The sequence below is a fragment of the Dipteris shenzhenensis genome, chromosome 20, assembly GCF_047967505.1.
Source record: "Dipteris shenzhenensis isolate YYH24624 ecotype China chromosome 20, Dip_SZ_1.0, whole genome shotgun sequence".
Taxonomy (NCBI): domain Eukaryota; kingdom Viridiplantae; phylum Streptophyta; class Polypodiopsida; order Gleicheniales; family Dipteridaceae; genus Dipteris; species Dipteris shenzhenensis.
In genome coordinates, this window is record NC_141615.1 from 28,867,973 (window position 1) to 28,891,459 (window position 23,487).

The window sequence follows — 23,487 nt, forward strand, 5'->3', positions numbered from 1 at the left end:
GATGTCAGAACTTACACCATTCGACCCTCCTGGGTGTAAAGCAAATTTCCTGGATGAGGATCTGCATGTAGGATACCAGTATCAAGCAGCTGCACAAGTGAAGCTTCCACTCCTTTATTTACCTGCACCCACAAGGAATAACAATTCTTAATATAAATCAAGTCCATACAACAAAAGCACAAGAAATTCAGGCATGCAACTCAGATAAGGTAAATGCCATGACTGTCATTAAGTATGTCTACTAGAAAGAGGCCCTCTCCATACCAGGAGAGCAAAGCAATCTAAAGTTATAATCCTGCTGAACCTCAACTTTTTGACTATATGTGCACCTCTTACCAGTGAAAAAAGGCGTTGCTTTGCTCTCATCTGTTGTTCTTTCACATAAAAGTCTCCATCAGGATTCAATGCTCTGGCAGTATGCAAAAGATCCACAGGACGATCCCCATCTATCCATTCCATCGTTAAAACTCTGCTTGTGGATAAGTAAGCAATAGTTTTTGGTACTTGCAAAAACTTCAACTTCGCATGTGCTGCCTGAAACACACCAGATCAAAAAACAGAGAGCCTAAACAAGATTATGTTTCAATGTGTGCATGATGCATGACCAAAACCTTGACAGAAAACAGTAACATTAACACATAAGCCTCTAATGTACAAGGTTTAACACAAAACTGCTGAGTTCCATCAAGTATACGTTACATATCGCTGCACAAATGTAAGGCCATGATAGATGTACAGAACTCCTTGACTCAGAATTGAGCATTTTCAAAACTTATAATAAGTTTTAGACATTCTAACTTACATTGCAGTCATCACCACGTTTGTAATAAATGCTGTGGACATTCTCATTGGGTATTTCACTGAATAGCCACAAACAAAGAATGTTCTATGAATCGAGGAAGGGATTCTAGGCTCAAGAATTGCGTGAAGGTCAAGTCCATTATTTCATTTATCTCATTCAAAATTCACCTTAACAAACTTCATGTTTCGCTAATTTGAAGCTTGTGGTTCCTTGTAACAATTTGCAATCTAAGTCCAACGTTCTAGAATATAATTATCAATTGATTATCTTAAAATCCTGAGTCCAAAACAAAAGCTTGCATGTTCTTTTTCAAGATATAGGTGGATGGTTGATTGGGGGGGTTCAAAATGGCATGCTGCTATACGGATGTTCATGTCTTGGACCGCTATATCTAAACTTTTGTGTGGATCTTCCTTCATGAGCCTGGCTGTTTTTTCGCATGCTTTGCTGATGTAGCATTCTATCCCACTGAATCCTTGTCATCCTACGTATTTCTTGCGTTCCATGTTGACGTTTTCAGACAGCCCTATGTGTCAAGGGCTTCGTTCCCTTCACGCTCTCATGTCTCCAATGCTATGAGTATGTCTATTTCTGAGATTCCCTCTTAGCCTTGTCCAAAGACAAAGACCATCCCTCCACGTTCCATATTTTGATCCTGAGGGTCTCTTCCTAGGTCACCTTACCTTCCCCCGCCTCTATGTGATGATGAGCTTCCCATCTTTCATATTTGCATGCTTTCCTTCCTTTTTTACATTCATGAGTACCTCAAGTTCCTTAAACTTTAGGATGTGTTGGTTCTGTATAAGGTCTTCATTCACCCATCTTGAGTGTTCCTTGAGATGGTGCTAATGGTTCAGCACTTTGGAATGGGACAATGTGTCCTCGACAATAATTTGCATTGTGTTGTCCCCTTTCCTCTCCTCTAAAGTCCTTCAACTAATTAACTTCTTTGATCAGCATTAGTGTTTTCATTCTACTGTCACCCTCATCATCAAAGGCAAATAAAAGTGGATGTAGGCAACCAAAACTAATTGTACTATGCAGTAGAAGACATGCAACAGTTTCCAGTATTCCAGCTTCTTACGCATGTTAAGCACCCAGTCCATTTGCTGATGGTGAGTGACCATCCACTCCAAAGGATGACCAAGATGCTGAAACAATGTCCCCTGACCATAACAAACGATGCCAAGCTTTCTCATGTAGAGGCAAAAGTTTAGATTCTTAAAAATTGACATGCAGACCAGCAGCCAGACCATAAAGGCCATGAGGCATGAAAGATGCTTTTCAGTATTTTGAAGCAAGAAAAGGAATCATCAGCATATGCATGTGCAAGAAAAAGGAATCATCAGTGAAACCAGCCTCACTTAATTACAGCATACACAGTAATTTGACAAAGGGAGCTAGAGCGCTCCTACTCAGAAACAAGCACACCAATTGGCCCCAAACGTTGGCGCCCCTTGTGGTATATATTTAACATACATTTAAAGCCAAGCGGCTGATTACAAATGTCTCTGGGAAGCTGCACCACAGGCAAACCAACGCCCGCAGACTCCCCGTCCAGCCCACCCTGTAATTCCCTGCTCAACTGCAAATGGTGAAATGGCATCCAATTACTAGACATTCATGTGTCCTCAGCCAACCAAAGCATGCAACAGAGACCCCAAAAGCATCCACTGTCTGTGTGCCACACCTGCAATTGCACAACCAATTGCCCAACCAACTAGACACGGCTAAACAACTGCAAGACAAACCCCTCAAGAGCCAAACTCTAGTGCAATCAATCAACAAAGCACTTCCAAACACATTGCCTCAATCTATAGCCTCTCTGGCCACTACCCAATAGCACAAATCAACCTTTCTTCACGAGGAAAGAAACCCAAATGCAATAACTAGCCAACAACCAATCAAGGAACGGCAAAAGCAGTATCCACAGAAGATAGGTCACCAGGGCTGGAAAACCCTAGATCCTGCAGAAAAAAGCTGATTCTGCTCTGGCATAGCCCCAGAAGCAGCTTAGAAGAGAACAACCATGCCTGGAAGGTTGCCAAAATCAGCAACAACACCCAAAAAGCTCCAAAAACCAGGTCGAAATCTCCTGCAAAGCCTGGAAAGCCTGAAAAAGCAAATCACAATCTTCTACAGCAGCTTGGACAGCCTAGAAACACCTGGAACATCCCTGGAACAGGTCGCAATCACTTCCAACAATGAGATAATGACCATAAAGCCCAATAGCGACAACACTCACTTTTTTCCTTGTTGTGGTAAAATAACTTTCTATTAAGAAGAATATACATTCATAGCTGTTTCAAAGTAAGACAGCTTACGCTAAGACGTTGAAAAGAAAACATGCGATAGCTGCTCCAGCAAAGAACAGCTAGTACAAGAGAGCTTTAAAAAGTGAAAGAACATGTATAGCTAGGTCGCAGGAAGATCTCCCATGAAATGCGCGTAGCGACAACACACACACACACCTTTTTTTTTGTGAAATCTTATATTTCTTTGTGTGAAACCTCAAATCAGGTGAAAACCCACCATTGAGTACAAAGATCAAATTTACAAGCAAGCCTCAGAGAGAAATACTCATGAGGCTACCAAGATAAAATTTACATATCATTTGGAGGAGGATCTAACAACACATCCTCCATTTTAAGACTATTGACTTGCAAAAAGTGATGCAACGGAGTGACATCACCGTCAATAAAACAAAGCTGTTTTTTCCCCTTGTGATTCTTCTCGATATAAGCTGGCAGCCTGAATTTTTGAACCACAGGGTCAAAAACCTATCTCAACCAAGGATGAAAGAATCCAATGAAAAAGGAACATCTACATCCTGAACAGAAAGAGACTCTGGCACAGGCATAGGGACTTGAGTAACATCTACACACTCTGACATAGGAGCTGCAGCTGATAAATCATGACACATTATTACAGCTTCACCCTGTGCATCAGCCTGAGATGTACCATGTGCATCATCTTGTTTAAGCCCCTCTTCAACATGTAATTCCATATCTTGAAGAGAAGTATGCTGAGTATGCTCAATAATAGACTGATCCTGAGCTTCTTTAACAACAAAGGGATTAACCTGAGAACAATCTGGCGCTAAAACATCTTTAACCCGCTTCCATATCTTACTAGTTTGGAAGATTGCTTGACTACCTATATCCCATAAGAAGAAAAACCGGTTGCCGGAAGGAACTGAGGTACCTAGAGCTGGAGTAGAAGTGCAGTCCCGTGCAAAATGACCCAGTTGTCTGCATTTATAGCAAGCATTTGGAAAAGAAGAAAATTACAGACGAATCTGAAAAGGCTGAGCCAAACCCAAATCCACATCCAAGCATGCAGGAATAGGCTGCTCCATATCCCACATCACACAAACATGAACATCTCTGCTAGTGACCAAAAAATCCCTCTTAGGGATAAAAAACACTCTACCAAGAAGGGCTGCCAGAGAATGTATATGCAGAAGAAAAGGAGCTGGCAAATCCTTCAGTGAAACCCACACTAGACATTGTCGAAGCAGAGACTGTGCCGGATCAAAAAGAGGATCCCAAGGCATCACCATTGCCAAATAACCTGCACCACGAACTCCTCCCATGCTCGCCAATTTGAAAAACTGTCTCAATTTATGTACAGTGAGCATAATAGAAACCCTTTCCCAGAAAGATAAAAGAAGAAATTTTACCAGCATTAACTGCAAATTCAGACCAAGCATGCAAAGCACGAACTGTCATTACTCTACCCATGAAATACAGACAAACCCCCAACTGTTGGGCTTGAGAAAGGCTGGACAGAATTAGTTGGAAGGAAAGGGCACGAGAAAGTAGAAAACCCTAAGAAGAATTACTTTGAATAGATTCAAAACACAAGCAACCAAGGAGATCCTTCTAAAAAACAAGAGGAGGAAAAGCCAAAGCAGAACACTTAGGCATCTTGTCTTGGGGAACGGAGGACTGAGAGATACCATGACGTTTGCGATTATAGCAACGAATCTCTAGGTCAACATCCAATGGAGAGAGAAAGAAAAGGGCATTGAAACAGGTCGAGCAAAACAGGGCGAATCATGTACAAGCGTAGACGTTACGAGCGGCGTAAACTGCACGAACACTTGTACTGTAGATTGAACGAACGGCAACGGCATAGATTTTATAGGCGCAAACTGTACAGGTGGCATAAACTGTATGGGCATGGGCGAAAACTGATCAGACAGAGATTGTACAGGCTGAACAAGTGAAAGGGACAGAACGGCGCCAGGGAGAGACACGTCAGGCTCCATCACTCCACTCTCTCCACACACACACCAAACACTTTTTTTTTTTTGTGAAATCTTTGATTGATTATATTATATGAGTAGCAACCTCAAAATAAGGTGCTACAATTACATCAACTGAAAATTTCAGTATATGCCAAAAAGACCTCATGATCTATGCAACGGGTCTACAAGCAATCAAAGAAAGATTGTTGTAGAGAACGCCTAAAAAAGCCAAACAGAGAGAAAGTGGGATCACCAAAGACTTTACAATTCCTATATGTCCATAAAGTGCATAGTGCCTAGTAGCGAACCCAAACGAAGAAAAGATGAAACTCCAGTCTAAATGGATGAAACCCAAACAGCCAGAAGAACTTCCCAAACGGAACAGATGGGAATCTCACTCGCAAGCGCTGTCGAAGCAGATAAAAAAACTCACGAGAGCACGGACAATGCCAAAACAAGAGAGACACAGTCTCCGAAGAAGCAGAATAATTGTGGCAAAGTGCAGGAGCAATGTGTCGATGAGCTAATAGCTATCTAGATGGAAACACTCCCAAAAGAACTCGCCAAAAGAAAACCTGTTGCCGAAGCCGTACTTTATAGGCCCAAAGTTGCTGTAATCTTTTCCTCCACCACTTGGCTGGGTGATGCATTCGCCAAACAGAAGCAACTCTCTCTGAAACCCAAGGTTGAGGCAAAAGGATTTTATACAATGTAGGTACAGTAATATAAGATAGCCTCAAAGGACGAGAAGAGGACCCTGGAGAAGTCAAAGTCCAATCTTACAACCGGTCCTGGAGTTCCAAAGGAGAAATCGGAACAAAAGGCGAAAGCATAGAAGTAATTTGTTGCCACAAAGGACGATAATGAGAGCCCAATCCATATGTAGGGTTGCTAGAGAAAAGGGGAGCACAGTACCAGCATCATCTATAACATCAACAACCGAGGTGATGCCTCTAAACGAGACAAAGTAGGAACGTCGAGGTCCTGTAGAGCCAAGGGAGGCTGAAAGACTTTCAACCAGTGAATGCTTTCAGCTCTCAAAGAATTCCCAAGCAAAGATTGCTGTCCATTCCATTCCAGATGAGAAAGAACATGCTTCTAGTCAAGAAGCAAGTGGGAGACAAAAGGGAAGCCAGGCAAAGTACCATCAGTGCAGCCAAAAAAGAAATCCCATTGATCGAGTTGCCAATGACCAACCGCAGAAATACTGATATGAGTGACCAGAGTCCTAATCATAAGAGCCCAAGGCTGATCACCTTGCAGAAATTATAGCAACATTTTTCCCCTGTGGGCAAGAATATGCACATGAATATCCATGATGTTCAATCCACCATGCATCTTGGGAGAACAAATGTGATGCATTGAAAGCAACCTGAAACTTTTTCTGCCATGTTTGGATTGCCAGAAGATTTCCCTAAAGACAGACATGAAAGATGTAAGATCTTCCTTAGTGAACATGATCAATGGCAAGTAAAATTGACTATATGCCACAAGAATGGACTACACTATTCGAAGAGGAACGTGCAAAGGCCAGGTTGCCAGTTTCCAATACTCAAGCTTTTCCGAAGCTTAGCCAAAACCCAATCAGTTTGTTGTCGGCGAGTGAGCTCCCGCCCCAAAGGGTAACCAAGATTACGAACAAACTGAGTGGGTGGAATGATATCCCCGGGCCATAATAGACTATGTTAGTCTTTGGAATGCAAAGGGAGCAGCTTAGACTTCTGAAAATTAACATGAAGACCAGCTGCCAAACCATAAATAGAGAGGGCCTGGATCAAGGCACCAAGATCATGGGGCGTATTCTTCGGGGTAAAGAAAAAATCATCAGCATAAGCTTCAGCAACCATGCTGCGATTAGCATCCAATTCCAAGCCATGAAGTGATCCTCTAGCCACAAGATGATCAATATATTGCAGTATAGGATGAGTAGCAATGGCATACAATAAAGCACTGAGAGGACATCCCTGGCGGACCGAACAACAAAGAGTCCACTCATCAGAGATATCCCCAGAAAGAATGCAAGCCACATTGCTATCTCTGTAAAGCCAGCAAATAACCTACTGCATTTTTTGTCCAAACCCCAAAGCTCGCATAGTTTGCGAGATGAAATCCCATTGAACTGTGTCAAAGGCTTTTGCAATATCTACCTGCAGAGTACAACATCCTACTGCGTGTATTTGGCATATTCAATCCCAATATAAGCATTGGCAATGTTATCTGTGATATGGCGACGTGGAACAAAGCCATATTGGGAGGGATGCAACCCATCATGCAAATAACCTTTAATCCGATCAACCACCATTTTGGCAATGATCTTGTAAATGACTGGCATGAGCGTGGTTGGCCTCCGATCACCAAGTGAATCACATAGCTACTTCTTTGGAATCAGCTTAAGAAGACCCTTTTTCCATGATACAGACATCTGCTGATTTTGCCATGTTGTATTTACCATTTGCAGCAATGTGAATTTAAAAAGATCCCAGAATGCAAGAAAGAATTCAACAGTGAGACCATCCCATCCTGGAGATTTCCATCTGCCACAAGATCTCAGTGCATCAGACAATTCCCTTTTAGTGAAGGGATGTTCAAGTTCCAAAGCCTGAGCATCAGACAGAATTGGATGAAGATGCTGCAAAAGAAGCTGACATGCAGACACCACCCGAGGAGAAAGAGTATCCACATGCCCAAAATGAGTGGAGAAGTGATGCACACATAAATCAGCAAGCTTTGAACGAGATGTTGACCAAGAACCATCAGGCATCCGGATCTGACAGATATTAGCAGCCTGTCTTTTGTAGTGTAAACTCTTAAAAATTTTCTTTTGAAAGAGCAACCTTTATCCAAAAAAGCCCGTTGTCTAGATCGGGTTTCCCATTTAGCAAGCTTTCTGCGATCATTGGATTGAAGAGAGAATTGAGCCTGACATAAAGCATGCTTTCCTTTGAAGACAAAGGGCGAAGATGAGCAAGCTCAGTCAAACTCTGACAAGTAAATTTGGCATGTGCTACAGTCTCCCTTGTGGCTTGCATATAGGATTTGCCATAATCTCGAATAACTGCTTGCATCTGAGCAACAAAAGCCTGCCATGCATAATCTAAACCAACGTGTATCTGACGAGAGAGAGGCTGAATAGCATCAGAGACCAAGGCTTTAAAATCAGCATGCTCCAGATAACTATTATTAATCAGCAAAAGCCTTCGGCAAGGCAAGGAAAGCCTCAACCAAAGAGGAGCATGATCAGAATGTGTGAAAGCATGATCAACCCAAATTTGACAAGTAAAGGCATCACAATGCTGTGGATCAACCTAATACCATCTGTCCAAGCGTGCCCGATAAGAAGATTGAGCATTATGCTGAAAGGTATAGCCCAGAAGCATGGGCTGTAATTCCTTCCATAGATCAACCAGGCGCAACTGAAGCAAAAAATCAAACCATGCCTGTGTTTCAGAAGCCAACATATGAGTGTAGCCTGAGGTGTTGTCACCCGATTGAGGGGCATTATTAAAGTCACCATAAATGAAGGCATGTTGTCGCCATGGATAAGTATGCATGGCAGCCCAGATCAAAGCTCTATCACGAGAGGATTGGGGAGCATAAACCGATGCAAATTCAAAAATTTCCCCTTGAACAAGGCATTGAACAATAATCCATCTACCATAGCGATCATTGAGAGCCACAACAGGTTGAAGGTCGTGCTTTACCAAAAAAGCATACCAGAAAAGGAGTGCTCTCCAGCATAGAAGATATCATAACCAGCAAAATGGCCTATCTGACCAGCATACATATGCTGATTATGCTCTTGCAAAGCAACTATATCAGGCTGCAATTGCCTGATATACATTCAGACCAGTTTCCATTTGCGACCATCACACATTCCCTATACATTGAGAGTAACACACTTCAGATGATCAAGCATATTTACAGTTATGGGACAAGTATGTACAGCAACTAACGGGCTGTCTACATCTGCATTTCCACCTCAATGTCCAGGCCTCTGCCCTACACACACACACCACACACGCACACGCACACGTATGTACATAAGTAGCAAAACTAAACAAAATTAAACAAGTAGATGAACTCCAAAAATAGAACAAATCTTTAAAGCTCCCCACTTTGGATTTCGATTCTACTTCCAAGGATCCTAAACATACCCTAAGCCGAAATCCCAAAGCTTTAACAACTGCAATGTAAGATATGGAGGTGTCATCCTCAAGCTCACGATGGAGAAGCACCTCGTCATTTGTGATGGGACGATGAGGTCCAATAATCTGTTTCTATGAGCGTTCAAAATGAGTCATCCCCTCATATATGTAAAGATAAAGAAGGGAGACCTGAGGGCAGGCTTCTAGATGGATCTAGATATCTGAATCCATACCCTCTACCACCTTGAGTGAGAATCTGACTCTAAGCTGAGTGGAAAAGAGAACAAAGTTTTATTTGCAAATTGCAATCTCTACTATGAGAGGTTAACTCTGCAGCAAAGATGTAAGCTAGTCGTTCTATACCTCAAAAGAATTTGAATTTTAAACGTCAAAACCTTTGTAACTCTTGGGTTCACTTCCAACCCAAGTCTTCCTTATCTCTGTGCAACCTCAAAGTTTCATAAAAATCCTAAGAAACGTAGATTCATTGCAGTGGCTTGTAAGACTTCTCTGACTGATGTCTCAAAGGTTAAGTTATTTCTTCAAGCCATTTTACTGATTTTCCATTAACTTTGGAGAAACTTATTGAGAGAGGCTTATGTTCTAGTAAATTGGATTTTGAATGATTCAATGGGAGTTAGTGGCGATGAATTGATGCAGTATATCCCCATAGGACACTCTCTTTCTTCGACCACACAGTTGAGAATGTTATATGAGCCCAGATTCGAAGCCTGCTGCAGATAACTACCTAGAGAACACATTGGGAGACCTTTGGCATCACGTTTGAAACCAACTCTAGAGGCCCTGACAGATTTCCATGACCTTCTAGCTCTCCAACACAAATGTCATTTGCCCATGGTACTTCACAGCATTAGAGTTCATTCAGCATTGCGTCTGGGGTTGCACAGAGGCCAATAGGATCTGGCAGCGCATTGCGCATATGCTTGCCAAGATGAGGAGAGGAACTTGCTACATCACTTTAGGTTCTGTGGGTTAGCTCACCACGTCAGATCCCTAGGTGTTGTACGAGGGAGAAAATTAAATCCCGATAGGACCATTTCGATCCACAGAGGAGTCCCTCAGCTTACCACCATAGACACAGCACCAGTATCTATGCATAGACCTTGCTCTCCTTCTGTAGATTCAGTCTGGGAGACTATTGCCAGTCTCATTGCATGGCAGATATGGAGATCCAGATGCAAAACGCTATAGATGGCAGCAAACTTTTCAATCACTCTCAGTTATCTGGCAGGACATTATTCACACTCTTATGAATACTTACGGTAGGGTTTAGAGCTCTCATGCACCGCAGTTTCCAGAAGCGCTTCTTTCATGAGAGAGTGGGCCCATGGTTTATTCTTCACATACCCACCACAGAGCGGCCTTCATGGCATTTCCAGTCTCGGATTCGGTTACCACCTCATTTCTGCATGATTTTGTATGAGACTCTCACAAGATTTCCTTGGATTTTTGAATTTTTAGTCATAATAGAAATTAACATTCTGGAAGGGGAGGTCGGGGGGGGCGGGGGGGTATGGATTTTACCAAAAAGAAGATCCAATACGTGGTGTGAGTTGACATGTTGGAGCGTCTGTATGTTTGTAATAGCAATTTACTGAGAAAAGCTACATTGCTAGCCTAAAATGTTATGTAGAAATTAACATAAAAACTATGCATGTCCAGTAGCCACGGCATCTGCATGAGGAAGCTCTGTCAACTATTCAACCCTGTTTGAAAGACATACTAATCCCAACCCACCAGACATTCCAAAATTCAGCCCTTCTATAAGACAGTGTCAAAATGTGATAATAAGAACAATGCTAAGTTTTTGACCCAGCCTTTTATCTTCAGTCCAGTATGGACAACAGTGCATTATTTGACAAAAAGAAAAAGACCTGGAATTCTGCAGCATTTTCAGCTTCACTTATGTAATCAAGCTCGCCAAAGAAGCCTTGCCCTAGTTCATCAGCATACAGTTTAAGATCACTCCTCCTCTTTGCAATTTCACGAAGTGCTGCCAGCTGTACATAAGAATTCCACATACCCAACATAAGGCAAAGGATCCACATAGATGATGACTAGACCTTCTCAGAGAGATGTAGCATTGCAGTCCCTCAAACAAAAGCTAAAGAAATTTTTCCCATGTAATGCAGAAAGTGGAATATTCAGTATGCCTGACACCTTTGACACCTGGCATGTCATTGTTCATGTCAGGGATCACTCACCCCCAAACGAAGAATATAGATGTCAATTGCAATTGAGTGTAAAAGGTTGGGACGTTGCACTTTCACAGCAACCTCCTGACCATCGAGTGTTAGCCCTTTGTAAACCTGCAAAGAAAGCAGAGAGACAGATTAGTTTACATGTGCAATCCTCTAATAAAGCTGCTCTAATAAGGCACAACCTCCAACCTACATGCTAAGCAACCTAGATACTGTCCTCCATATGCTTCCTTATAGTACCTGACCAAATGAGGCAGCTGCTACAGGAGTCTCTGAAAGATGAGAGAAAATCTCATTGAGAGGTCTCCCAAGTTCCTTCTCAATGATAGACACAGCCTGTGGTGTTGGAAAGGGAGGCAAGGTATCCTGCAATTCTGCCAATATCTGAAGACAGAAACCTTTATCAAAACAGGATTCCACACGGGACATTCCTCAAAATTATTGTATGAAGCTTTTCAACAGTTACACCATTCTACTGTAATAGGTACAATTCTAGCAGGCATACCTTGGCCATGTCTTGTCCCACTAAGTCTGGTCTGGTTGAAAGAGACTGCCCAACTGAAAATCCAAACACAAATTTAGAGGAATAATGTAACCAAACCCCCTATTCAAAAAAAGTCTTCAAAAAGGTCCAAAAAGAGAGGTTTCCATTTTGTATCATGCAGAGAAAACATGTTGGTGGGTTCCAGGAGTTTCTGTCAAAGCGCAAGTTCACAATTATTCCCTCTGTTACGAAGAATTATGGGGAAGCCTGGAAGTTTAAATCTTTTATGAGCACAGCCAAGTGACCTTTGATGAAAGAGGGTCCAAGCTTCACCAAAGCCTCCTTGATCAATTCTGCTCCTTTTATTCCTGCATGCTCTTCATCACCTGGAATCTGCTTCGTGAATCCTGTAATCCCTTTCAGAACCTTTTCACTCTCTATCCGGATGATGACATATCCAAATACTGCAGACACCTTAGATCATAGTCACCAAATGAGATCAGCTATAATATTATGAAACACTGGAACAAGGACAAGGAAAACAATTGCCAAGGAAAAACTTGAACATACAGAGGTAATATTTTATCATTTAAAGGGCTGTGCCAATCTTAGTGCCAAAAAGATTTGCAAATTATCAAGCTGTATATGTTCACATACACTTTCAAAAGCCATATATGAAGGCATAAGCGCTTCGTGTATCTGTTTGTTTCTCTCTCTCACGGTGGGCTTTAATAGAACCATATCATATCATCCCCCTTATAATTGTTCTGTCCTTTCTTTCTTTCTCTTTTTCTTGATACATGCCTACCACTGATAACATAGAAATCTGCATGCATATGTAAAGGCATGGTGTAGAGAAGTGAGTTCCCATGTCTTACATACATGCACATGAGTTCACATAGATCTACGTATACCCAGAAACATGCAAGAATTCATCAACTAAAAGCAGGAGTGGCAATGAAGTGTTAAACTTACTACTATGACATTCCACCAATATCATTACCGCCCAACTATGGGCTGCAGATGTCTCACACATGCATGCATATGGCATACACCCACACATTCATGATCATACATTCTTGTCACAGGTCTTCACACTTATTATTGTAATAAATGATAGATTAGACTTGATTAAGGCCCAGCGAAAGCTACAAGGGTTACGATAGATAGCACTCTGCTCCCTTGTTTCCACCGCCTTGACTCACTCCACCCATACACCCCGCTCTCTCACTCCAACTCATTGACCTCTCTTTCTCCCTCTCTAACTACTTTAGCATCTCCTACTCAAAATCCACCCTATCTCTTTTTTACATTGATATCACAGCTCCTTCACAGGCCCTATACACCTTCCTCAACCTCACCTATGCTCTTCATCTTCAACCTATTTCCTATCCACATGGGGTATCTTAAACATTTTAATCCATATCAGTGGTAGGAACTTCATCAAAAACATGGTATAAGAAAAGCCACCTGCACTACAATACAATGGACCACTATGAGCAATTTGAAGAGGGGATTAACAGCAATTTGAAGAGGGGGTTCATCTGCAAATAAGACACTCCACAAACGCCAAATACCTTATTAAAACCCTCTTAAGGTGGTGTCTGCCAAGGGCCAAGCTCACCCATGGGTCCATGTCATAAGCAATCTATGCTGTCCAAGGCCACCACCACAATTGCACTGCCCATAAGCCAAGAGATTCAGCGCCCAAGCAGCTTGCGGAAGAATGCTTTCTCAACTTCAAACTAAGAGGCTTGCCTCCACGAAGCACAACTTGAAGCTCTCCACCTATTACCCCAGGCACCTCAATGACACATCATTAGACAGAAGGATTGTTTCACCAACTATACAAGCTGTCAATAAGACACCATACATGCTTGCCACATAAACAACCATCCAGCATCCAACGTAGGCAAGTCACAACACCTATCATGTTGCATGGTATCCTGATAGCATAGGCAGGCTACCAGGATACCATGCTGACATCGTAAAGAAGGTGCCACACAGCAACAATGACACCGTGAAGCAAATGCTACAGGATGCAATGCAGGCCCCTGCCAACCACATCATGAACATCGAAATGTAGACCAGTTCCTCACATCAATAAAGCTAGATGGTGTGCCACGTGCATTGGCAGAACAAATTTACACTTTGATGTTGCTTAGACTGGATTTCCCCATCACACCATTGCTTGCATAGATGGAACTAGTGGGAAAATCCATGCTTGCAGATAGAACTTGTCCTTGCAGATACACCACCAAACAAAATGACACAAAAAAGGCAAACCAAAGGATAGAGACCCCTAGCCCACTCAACAAGAATATATAAACCAAGGATATTTGAAGTACATGATGAGCAATCACCTCTTCCCACAGGAGTAGCAGCTAGCCTTATGCAAGTGCCTTCCCAAGTCAATATGTGTGCCCTCTTGTGTAAGAGAAGCAAGGTCTGCACCAAGACACTATCTTCCCTAAAAAACAAGGACTGACATGAGTAATGAAATTGGAATGCCAAAAAAAATTTCAAACAGCCAAGAGGACATCGCTAAATTATATGCAAGTACTCCCTTTGGGGCACCCTCTTCCTTTTGAGCTTTAGTTCATAGGTCATGTGGAGTAGCATGGGCTATACATATAGTTTAAAACACCAAGAAGTCCTGCCCTAACTGGATAATCAAGCCAATTGGTCTAATCGGTTGCCCCTAGGTCAAGCTGATCCTATTGGCTGTTTAGTCAACAAGCGAGCTGAGTCCCTGTATGGGCCCAAAAAGACACTCCATGCCTAGTGGATCCCAAGACAAGCTAGGAACTAGGCCACCTTGGCACCAGAGTCTACCATAACTTCATCGATTGCCTCATCATATCCAGACATACAATATGAGCATGTCTTTGGACTAATCTATGACCCTCTCAAGTAAGACACAAGCCAATCTTATTCTAACAAGCCACAATTGAGGAGATGGGAGTCAATTTGAGAGCTTATATACCTTCATAAGATTGGAATACATCCAAACTACCAAAAAAAAATGTACATTTGTAAGACTAGAATATGTCCAATCATACAAATTTAGATTTGTTGTTGTTCTAAAGACCAAAAATTTACACTGGAAATAAAAGAGAAAACGAAAGAGAACAAAAAATAGAGGTAAACAAAAACTTTAATGGAAAAAAAAAAGATACTTAGCAAGCAAAGCAACACTTATGTCGTCATCAGTGCCCAAGCAAAAAAAAAAAAAGTAAAATGAGCAAAAGAACAAAGGACAAAAACAACGAAACAAGGGAAGAAGGGGGTTTTGAAAAGCTCAGTTTAGTTGTGTTGATCTTAAATTCCTGGTTCACATGGCTGGCATACTGCGAGAGACACTTGATGAGATGATAAACTTACAAGTCAAGGGCAAGAAGGAGCTGGAGAAGCAAGATGATACATTGCTTAGGAGGATGCTATCTCTAGGGCAGCAAGGCATCAATGCTCGCCCATGCAAACAAACACACAATTTTTTTGAAGTCTATTTGTATTTATTACACAGGAAGGGAACATGCAACTACAACATCAAGAGATGGCATTACAGGACAAGTATGCAGGATAATTCAGATCATGGGCACACAGACAGTCAAATAACGATGGCCGTAGAGACACACGGAAGAAATGAAACTTGGCTAGGGAGGGATCACCAAAGACTGTGTGGTTTCTCTCTTTCCATAGAGTCCAAAGTGCCAAATAGCAAACCCAAGTGAAAAAAAGATCATATCCCTACCTAGCAGTGTGGATCCCAAATAACCAGAAGAGCTAACCGAAGGAAGCACTAGGCAAACGTGCCCGTAGAATATGCTGCAATAAAACTAAGAACTCACGAGTCACAAGGCAATGCCAAAAGAGATGGGCCATGGACTCTTTTGGGGCCATACATCTATAAAAAGTAGCAGGAGTAATATGACAACGTGCCAAGATGGAAGACCACACAAGAAAACCTATTGGCGAAGGGAAGTTTGCAATCCCAAAGGTGTTGCAATCTTTCTACCACCACGATCCATTACATGCCATAGACCAAACACCATCTGCATTAGCTGAAAACCAAGGGGGCAGCATTAAAATCTTAGCAACTGTTATATCAGCCAGCAATAACAGATGACAGCCAGAATCATCTCCAGAGGAGCGCAGTCTTTGAGACGACGTGTGAGCTCAAGATGGGAAACTAAGTGAAAGTCATGGAGCATCTGCGATAGTATATACCAAAGGGATCTATAATGTTGTCCCAAGCCAAATTGCCTGACTATTGCAAGAAAAGGCAGCACAGTACCTGCACCATTAAGCACATCTCTCACAGTGTGGATCCCTTTCAACCAAAGAAAATACGAGCGTCTGGGCTCCTGCATGGCCAATGGATGTGCAAACACCGTCAACCAATGTTTACCCTCTGCACGCAACGAGTACCATCAAGAGCATCCCAACCATGCCATTTAAGATGAGAGAATATGTACATCCAATCGGAAAGCAAGCAGGTCACCAAAGGGCATCCCTTAACCTTGCCATCAATATGGCCAAAAAGAAAATCCCAGTGAGTTGGCCACCAATGGCCAAATGCATCAGTGGTTAAAATGACAAGTCAAGCAACGCACCATGACAACCCTTGGCTGATCCCCTTGCATAAACTCGAGCATCATTTTTCCTTTGTGAGCCAAAATGTATAAGTGAATATTTAAGAATATTTCTTCCCCCATGCATCCTTAGGAGTAGAGGTATTCTAAGGAAAATAACCTCAGGCCCTTACGACCATGCTACAACAGGCAGAAAGCCTCCAATATAGTAGACATATACCAATTGATGTCTTGCCTGGCAAACATCATCAAGGGCAAAAGAATTGTATACATGCAACCAAGATTGACCTGACTATGTGGAATCGGACATGTAATGGTCGAGTGGCTAACTTCCAATATTCGAACTTCTTTTTCATCTTGGTGAGGACCCAATCAATTTGCTGATGATAAGTAACTGATTACATTCTCCCAAGGCCATAGAATGTGATGCTAGTCCTTTGCATGCAGTGGTAGAAGCTTAGATTCTTCTAAATTCACCTGCAGGCCAGCTGCCAAACCATACAACGATAAAGCATGCGAGAAAGATCTCTCTCTGTGTTCTTGGGAGTGAAGAAAGAGTCATCAGCATCTGCTTGTGCATCATCAACCTCCCTCCATGCATCTCTATTCCATGCATCATCAACCTCCCTCCATGCATCTCTATTCCATGCAAGCTACTTGTAGCAACAAGGTGATCCATGTAAAGAAGCATCGGATGAGTAGCTATTGCGTATAACAATCCACTGATAGGGCATCCTTGACAACTGAACGACGAAGATAGATTCCAAGAGAGAATGCCAACAGCTTTACTATCATAATACAGACAATAAATAATGTGCTGCATCTTTTTCCCAAACCCTCGCAATTGCATAGTCTGCGAGATGAATCCCATCGCATAGTGTCAAGAGCTTTGGCGATATCCACTTGTAACAAGAGAACATCTTGTTGATTGTAGTTTGCATATTCTATCCCAATATAAGCATTAGCAATGTTACCCATAATATGTCTACGGGATACGAATCCATACTCGTGCAGGAAACCTTTGATACGGTTGACCACCATCATAACAACAAGCTTCATAAGTGTTATGGGCCTTCAATCAACAAAAGAGAGAATAGTTTTACCAACCCATAAGTGTCATGGGCCATCAATCAACAAAAGAGAGAATAATGTTACCAACCCTTTTATCCAACTAGGAGGTATGTGCTGAGTTTCCCATGCATAATTGATTATATGTAGCAATCTAGGTGAAAGGACATCCCAATATTCAAGGAAAATCTGTACAGTGAAACCATCCCAATCCAGAGACTTCCATTTGTCGCATGACAATATTGCATCTCTCAATTCTCGCTCTTTAAAAGGTGCCTCAATCTGCATGGCCTGTTCATGGGACATAATTGGACACACATGCCAAAGAATCGTCATGTCGTCGATAATACATCTTGTGACAAGAAAGCAACATGCCCGAATTGTTTGGCATGGTGGCTCACACAAGCCTGGGCTAATTGTCCCCTTAAGGTGGTCCAATTACCATCAACATCTTTAACCCGACAAAAGTTTTCACATCGTCTTTTTATGGTGCAGGCTTTTGAAAACTTCCTTAAAGGAGCAGCCCTTATCTGAAAAATCTATTGGCCTAGCCTCGGTTTCCCATCGCTCAGTTTTTCTACGATCATGCCTAACATAAATGAGCAAGAGCTCCATAGGAGATAAATTCCAAGCGACTTGTCTCTCTCAAAACCGGACAGATGTTTTCAGCCTTGGTAACATCCTCCCTAAGATGGTGCATGTAATTATTCCCATATTCATGAATTACACACTGCATACGAGTGATAAGCGCAAACCATAGCACCATCACCACGGAAGGGCGCTGCTCCCGCTGCCCGCCATCGCCACCCCGCCTCTAGCCTCCCCTCCACCTCCTCATCGCCTCACCCCTCACCCCCACCCCCGCCTCGGCTGCCATTCCGCCTCGCCTCCCCTCCACCTAGGCCACCACTCCGCCCCGCTGCCTCTCCGCCCTCCTCCCGACGCCTCCCCCGCCTGCGCCTCCCCTTCCGCCTTCCGCTCCACCTCCCCGCTCAACTCCTCCTTCTCTCCCCCGCCTTCTTTTCACCGCCCTCTCGCCCCTTCACTCCTTCATCCCCGCCTCCCCACCTTTTTTCGCCCCCCCCCCCCGGCTTCCTTCCGCCCTCCTCCTGACCCCCTCCCCCCCCCCCCGCTACTTCTTAATCCCCCCCCCCTCCGCTTCTCCCTTTCTTCCACCTTCTTCGCCTCCGCCCTCCCGCATTGTCCATTCCCCCTCGCCCCACCTCCCCTTTTCCCTCCTTTCTTTACCAGCAACAGGAGCATTCGTGTTTGTCAAAAGGAAGAGGATCTTGGTGGAAACCTTTGGTCTGGCCAGAGGGGCTCTATGGCAACACCCTCGAATCCCACAGCCGTTAAGGTCCTTTCTCCAGCCGACAAACAATAGGTTCAGCAAGCAGTTCAGTCCCTTCAGAACAAGGCGATTGTGGGCACAATTGTGGACCTCACACCCACAAGGCGACAAGTGTGAGAGTGGATCCATGCGAGCTTGGCACTAGAGGGCGACCACATTCAAGAGGTCACCATCTATGGGAGAGGTGTTTTCCTCATCCAGCTGAGCTCCCCCGATACAGCCTTGACACTAGTGGAGCAGAGCCCCATCCTCCTTGGCCCGCATCTGGTGTACCTCTTTCCGTGGTACCATGGCTTTACAGTGGAGGACATGGACATGACACACCATATTTCCCGTTTCCCGGTTACGCTTCACTTCCCAGGGCTCCCAAAGAAGTACAGAGCCATCCTCCCCTCCATTGGTCAGGCATTTGGCACAGTGCTCGAGTCTCCGCTAGATTTGGCCGCAATGGTGGTAGCAAATGACAGGGTTCCCAAGATCAGACTGGTGGTTGATAGCCCAGAGTCCCTCCTCGAGTTGATTCTTCTAGAGACCCTTAAAGGAGGTACACTTCGCCAGCGAGTGGAGATTTATGGGTTACCAGGCCAATGTCTCCGTTGCAGACTGATGGGTCACCTTGCCAGAGATTGCTCGCTTGGCATTGGCCAAGTGCCTCCCCCCAACCCCCGCAGAGCAAGCAGAGTCAGCAGGCCCGAGTCCAACGCTCTCTCAGGCAGGAGCTTCAGGAGTCTCAGATCCCATGGGTTACCCCCTTAAAAGGGGACTAGACCCAGGTTAAAAAGAAAAAGAAACCAAGCAAACAGGCCCGCAAGCGCTACAGGCAGAGGGCCAATCGCAGAGAGAGGGACAGGGTTGACCAAGAGGCCTCGAAGGAGGAATAGCAAGAGCCACCTCCCCCAGCGGCGACAGGGGCCACCGCCCATCCAAACGATCCTCCCACTTCGGAGGTTCAGTCTCCGCACTCACCCTTGCAGCAACAGCGAGCCCTAGGAGCTCCAAATGCGGCGATGGCGGAAACCGCGGACGCTAGCCCGACAGTGGCTGCAAAGGAGCAGATCCAGAGCCCCGACGAGCCTGATCGGCAAGGGGGCCCGCGGTCGTCCTCCCCCTCCCCCTCTTCCTTTCACCCTCCTCCTTCCCCTCTAGGGTTCCCCCCGCCCCTAGCTTACCCTGCTTTGATCACTCTCACCGCCCGCCCCCTCCCTCCGCCCCCCGCGCCCCTACCCCCGCCGCCCCCCTCTCCCTCTGCAGCAAGTTCTTCTGCCTCGACACCCCTACCAGAAGGTAAGGGAAAGATGGCGCCCCCTTCTGCTCGCAACAACCGGCCGTTCAGGGAGGGATCCTAAGGGACGGGGCTCGTCTGCTCGGTCAACAGCTCCCAACCTCTAGCCTGGGCGTCCCTTACCACAGGACTTCTGAAGGTTAGGACCCTAGAACTATCTGGAGATTCCGGACTCATATCCTCTACCACTAGAGGTAACGCTCATGGTCCTTCAGCCCCGGAAGGAGGGTTTGATCAATACAGTGGGATCTCAGACACACCCCATTTGGAGATTCCAGATTTGCCTCCACAGGGTTGGAGAAGTGGTCCCCAAAGGTGTTCGATGCTATTATGGGAGATCAGATATCACGCATGATGGACCAGTAGATGGGGCCACAGGGACTAGACCTTTGGCACGCCCATGGTGCGGAGGTGAACTTTCAGCTGAGCTTCACACGCGAGGAGCCGGTGTATGGTTTGACGGTAGGAGTTATGAGATTGCCACTGGAGGCAAAGGTGGAGTAGGCATAATTCTGGCCCCTCCAGAAGTGTGCAGAGCTGTTCGGGGTGGAAGTGTCCTTCATGATGAAGTGGGCATGGAAGATCGGTATTAAGCCAGTACGTCGCTGCACAGACACGGACTATTCACCCTCCAAACCCCCGACAAAGTCACATAAGGCATTGTTTGTGGAACACGCACCCAATCACAAGGAAGCCTTGTTCTTGACACCCCCGTCCTCATGAGCTGGACCATAGTGAGTTGAAACGTGTACGGGCTCCACGACCGTGTTCGTAGCCAACCGCAATATCTGATACTCCGACAGGAGTTGCAAAGGGCAGTGGTAGGGCGGGCAGTGGACATCCTTTTGATTCAGGAGCACATGTTTTCAGCCTCAGACATCAAACGGCGTCATCACCTTCTCCCAAGGAGAGGTCCAGAGGATTGGTCCCCTGCAGTACGACGGAGCGGAGGGGTCTGCATCTCAGTCTCACAGTCTTTGGCTCCAGAGCTCTACGATCAGGGCGAGCTCATTCCAGGACAGCAGTTTGGATGGGAGTTCGGACGGGAGAGTCCAGGATTGGGATCCTGAACGTGTATGCCCCAACGTGTAGATAGCACAGCCCAACCTTTTGGAGGACGCTGTCAAAGTGTCTTCCGGATGTAGACTCCTGGATTGTTGGAGGTGGCTTCAACAACCTGGAGTTCGGGGAAGACAAGCAGGGCGGTGCCTCTTTCTCTGAGATGCCAGTAGTAGAGCGTAGAACCTCGGAGCAATTCATTTTCATGATCAATGGCAGAGACCCGTGGAGAGAGCCAGATTTCAATAGGACACCGGGCAGCCTCCTCTTCTCCTTTGGATAGAGGAGACACCATGGATTGCTTGAGACTAGATCGTTTCTATGTTGGGGACTGGGCACTACACAGAGGCGGCTCTATCAAGATTTTGGCAGGTATCACAATGTCAGACCACTCTCCAGTAGTACTTCACTTGGATCAGCCCCGCCGAGGTCTCCCCCAGAAGGGGGTCCGCATTCCAAAGGACCTCTTGCACGACGAGGAGATCCAATAGGTCATGGCAAGGATTTGGGAGCAGTCAGAGATGACACCGTGCCAGGGCTGGGCTGCGTGGGTGGCCGATGCGATTCGAAGGAGCAGTGAGGAGTTGTAGGCTCACGCCCTTAGGCGGAGGAGGATCCTTTAGGAGCGTGAGCGGGCTTTGAGGAGAGACCTTGCCTCCATCGAGCGGCTCAGGGAGCAGGACCAAGGTTCTGAGTGGCTTAACGACAAATTTGAGAGCGCTCGCCTTGAGTGTCAGGACATGGAGATTCAACGGGTTGAGTTCTCCTACCACTCCTCCCGGGCCCGATGGGTGCAACAAGAGGACAGGATGACGAAGCAGTTCTTTCATACCACTGGGCCCCGATCGGCAGGCACACAGCTGCAGTGTCTCCAAGATTCGCAGGGCATCATGCACACTGACTCGCTAGAGATTCTAGACCTAACCACGGGTTTTTACAGCCAGCTCTTTCAGACGGAATGGATGACCCCAGCTGGTCTTGTGGCCCGAGATGTAGTCTGAAATTACGTTCTGACAGTAGTCTCGCAGGATTTATGCAGCAGACTTAAGGAGCCTTTCACAGATGAGGAGCTCTAGGAAGTCCTTAAGGCTCTCCCGACCCAGAAGTGTCTGGGTGAGGATGGCTTGACTCCAGCCTTCTTCCAGAACTTCTGGGAGATTATCTCCACCCCTTTCTGTTTAGCTTGCCAGGAGATTTTTGAGACAGGCCCTCTCCCTCGGTCCTTGGGCAAGGGATGGATTTGTTTGATCCCGGGGGAGATAGATCAGACATCCGACAGTGGAGACCGATCACTCTGCTTGATACTGCATACAAGATCCTCGCCAAGGCCTTGAGTTTGCAATTACGGCCCCATCTTGCCGACATCATTCATGACACACAGACTGGGTTCGTCCAGGAGCGCAGCATCTTGGACAACATCTTCACATTCTAGGAGGCACTGGATTGGTCCAGGGAGGAGCCACAGCCGCTGGCCGTCCTCTTGTATTTTGAGAAGGCCTACGACAAGGTGGAGTGGTCCCTCCTAGAGGGTACTATGCAGAGATTGGGTTTCTCAAACAGATGGGTCAGAGGAGTTTCAACGCTCTCTGCAGGGATCTCTAGTCAGATGCTTATCGGAGGACACACGGACGAGGCCTTTGCTCTCGCTCGATCCGCCAGGGCTGCCCACTCGCTCCCTTCCTCTTCTTGTTTGTGGCGAAGGCTTTGGGCTACTACTTGAGATCACAGGTGGCGGGCCTCACAGGGTTGAGGCTCCCAATCAGACAGGAGGAGGAGCTACTTGACTCCGAGTTTGCAGATGGCACGGCCTTGTATGTTGAGGGCACCACAATGAGTCTGGAGAGAGTCAGGGGCGCCCTGACTATCTACTATGAGGCCTCGAGTGCACGGATCAACTGGACAAAATCCATAGGTTTCTTCATAGGCTTTGAGGAGACACAGAAGATCTATGAGTGGGGGAGTGACTTTGGCTTCATATACCACGGGGCCAGACAACGAGATACCTCGGATGCTAGGTTGGTATTGGCATTACAGCAGAGCAACAGATCGCCCCGGTCCTTGAGAGTGTTCGGCGCAAGCTTCTCTACTGGAGCTCGGCCAAACTGTCTCTACTAGGTCGCGCCTTAGTGGCAAACCAAGTCCTTGCCACGGCCTGGTATATCGCCTCCTGCTAGTGCTTTCACGGAGGATGCATTGGGCAGCTCCGACAGTTGGTACGGAACTTCCT

At 45.3% G+C, this 23,487-nt stretch overlaps 1 protein-coding gene across 1 annotated transcript in view; it reads right to left on the reverse strand.

Annotated features, from left to right (window-relative positions):
- Positions 1 to 23,487, reverse strand: part of ATATH8 (Protein kinase superfamily protein) — a 108,651-nt gene that overhangs the window by 53,423 nt on the left and 31,741 nt on the right. The window contains exons 5-11 of the mRNA XM_087391264.1: positions 12,211 to 12,379; positions 11,927 to 11,979; positions 11,662 to 11,805; positions 11,425 to 11,529; positions 11,095 to 11,220; positions 337 to 534; positions 16 to 122 (exon numbers count right to left, since the gene is read on the reverse strand). Coding sequence (XP_087247390.1) covers positions 16 to 122; positions 337 to 534; positions 11,095 to 11,220; positions 11,425 to 11,529; positions 11,662 to 11,805; positions 11,927 to 11,979; positions 12,211 to 12,379 — 902 coding nt within the window. The remainder of the gene's footprint in view (positions 1 to 15; positions 123 to 336; positions 535 to 11,094; positions 11,221 to 11,424; positions 11,530 to 11,661; positions 11,806 to 11,926; positions 11,980 to 12,210; positions 12,380 to 23,487) is intronic.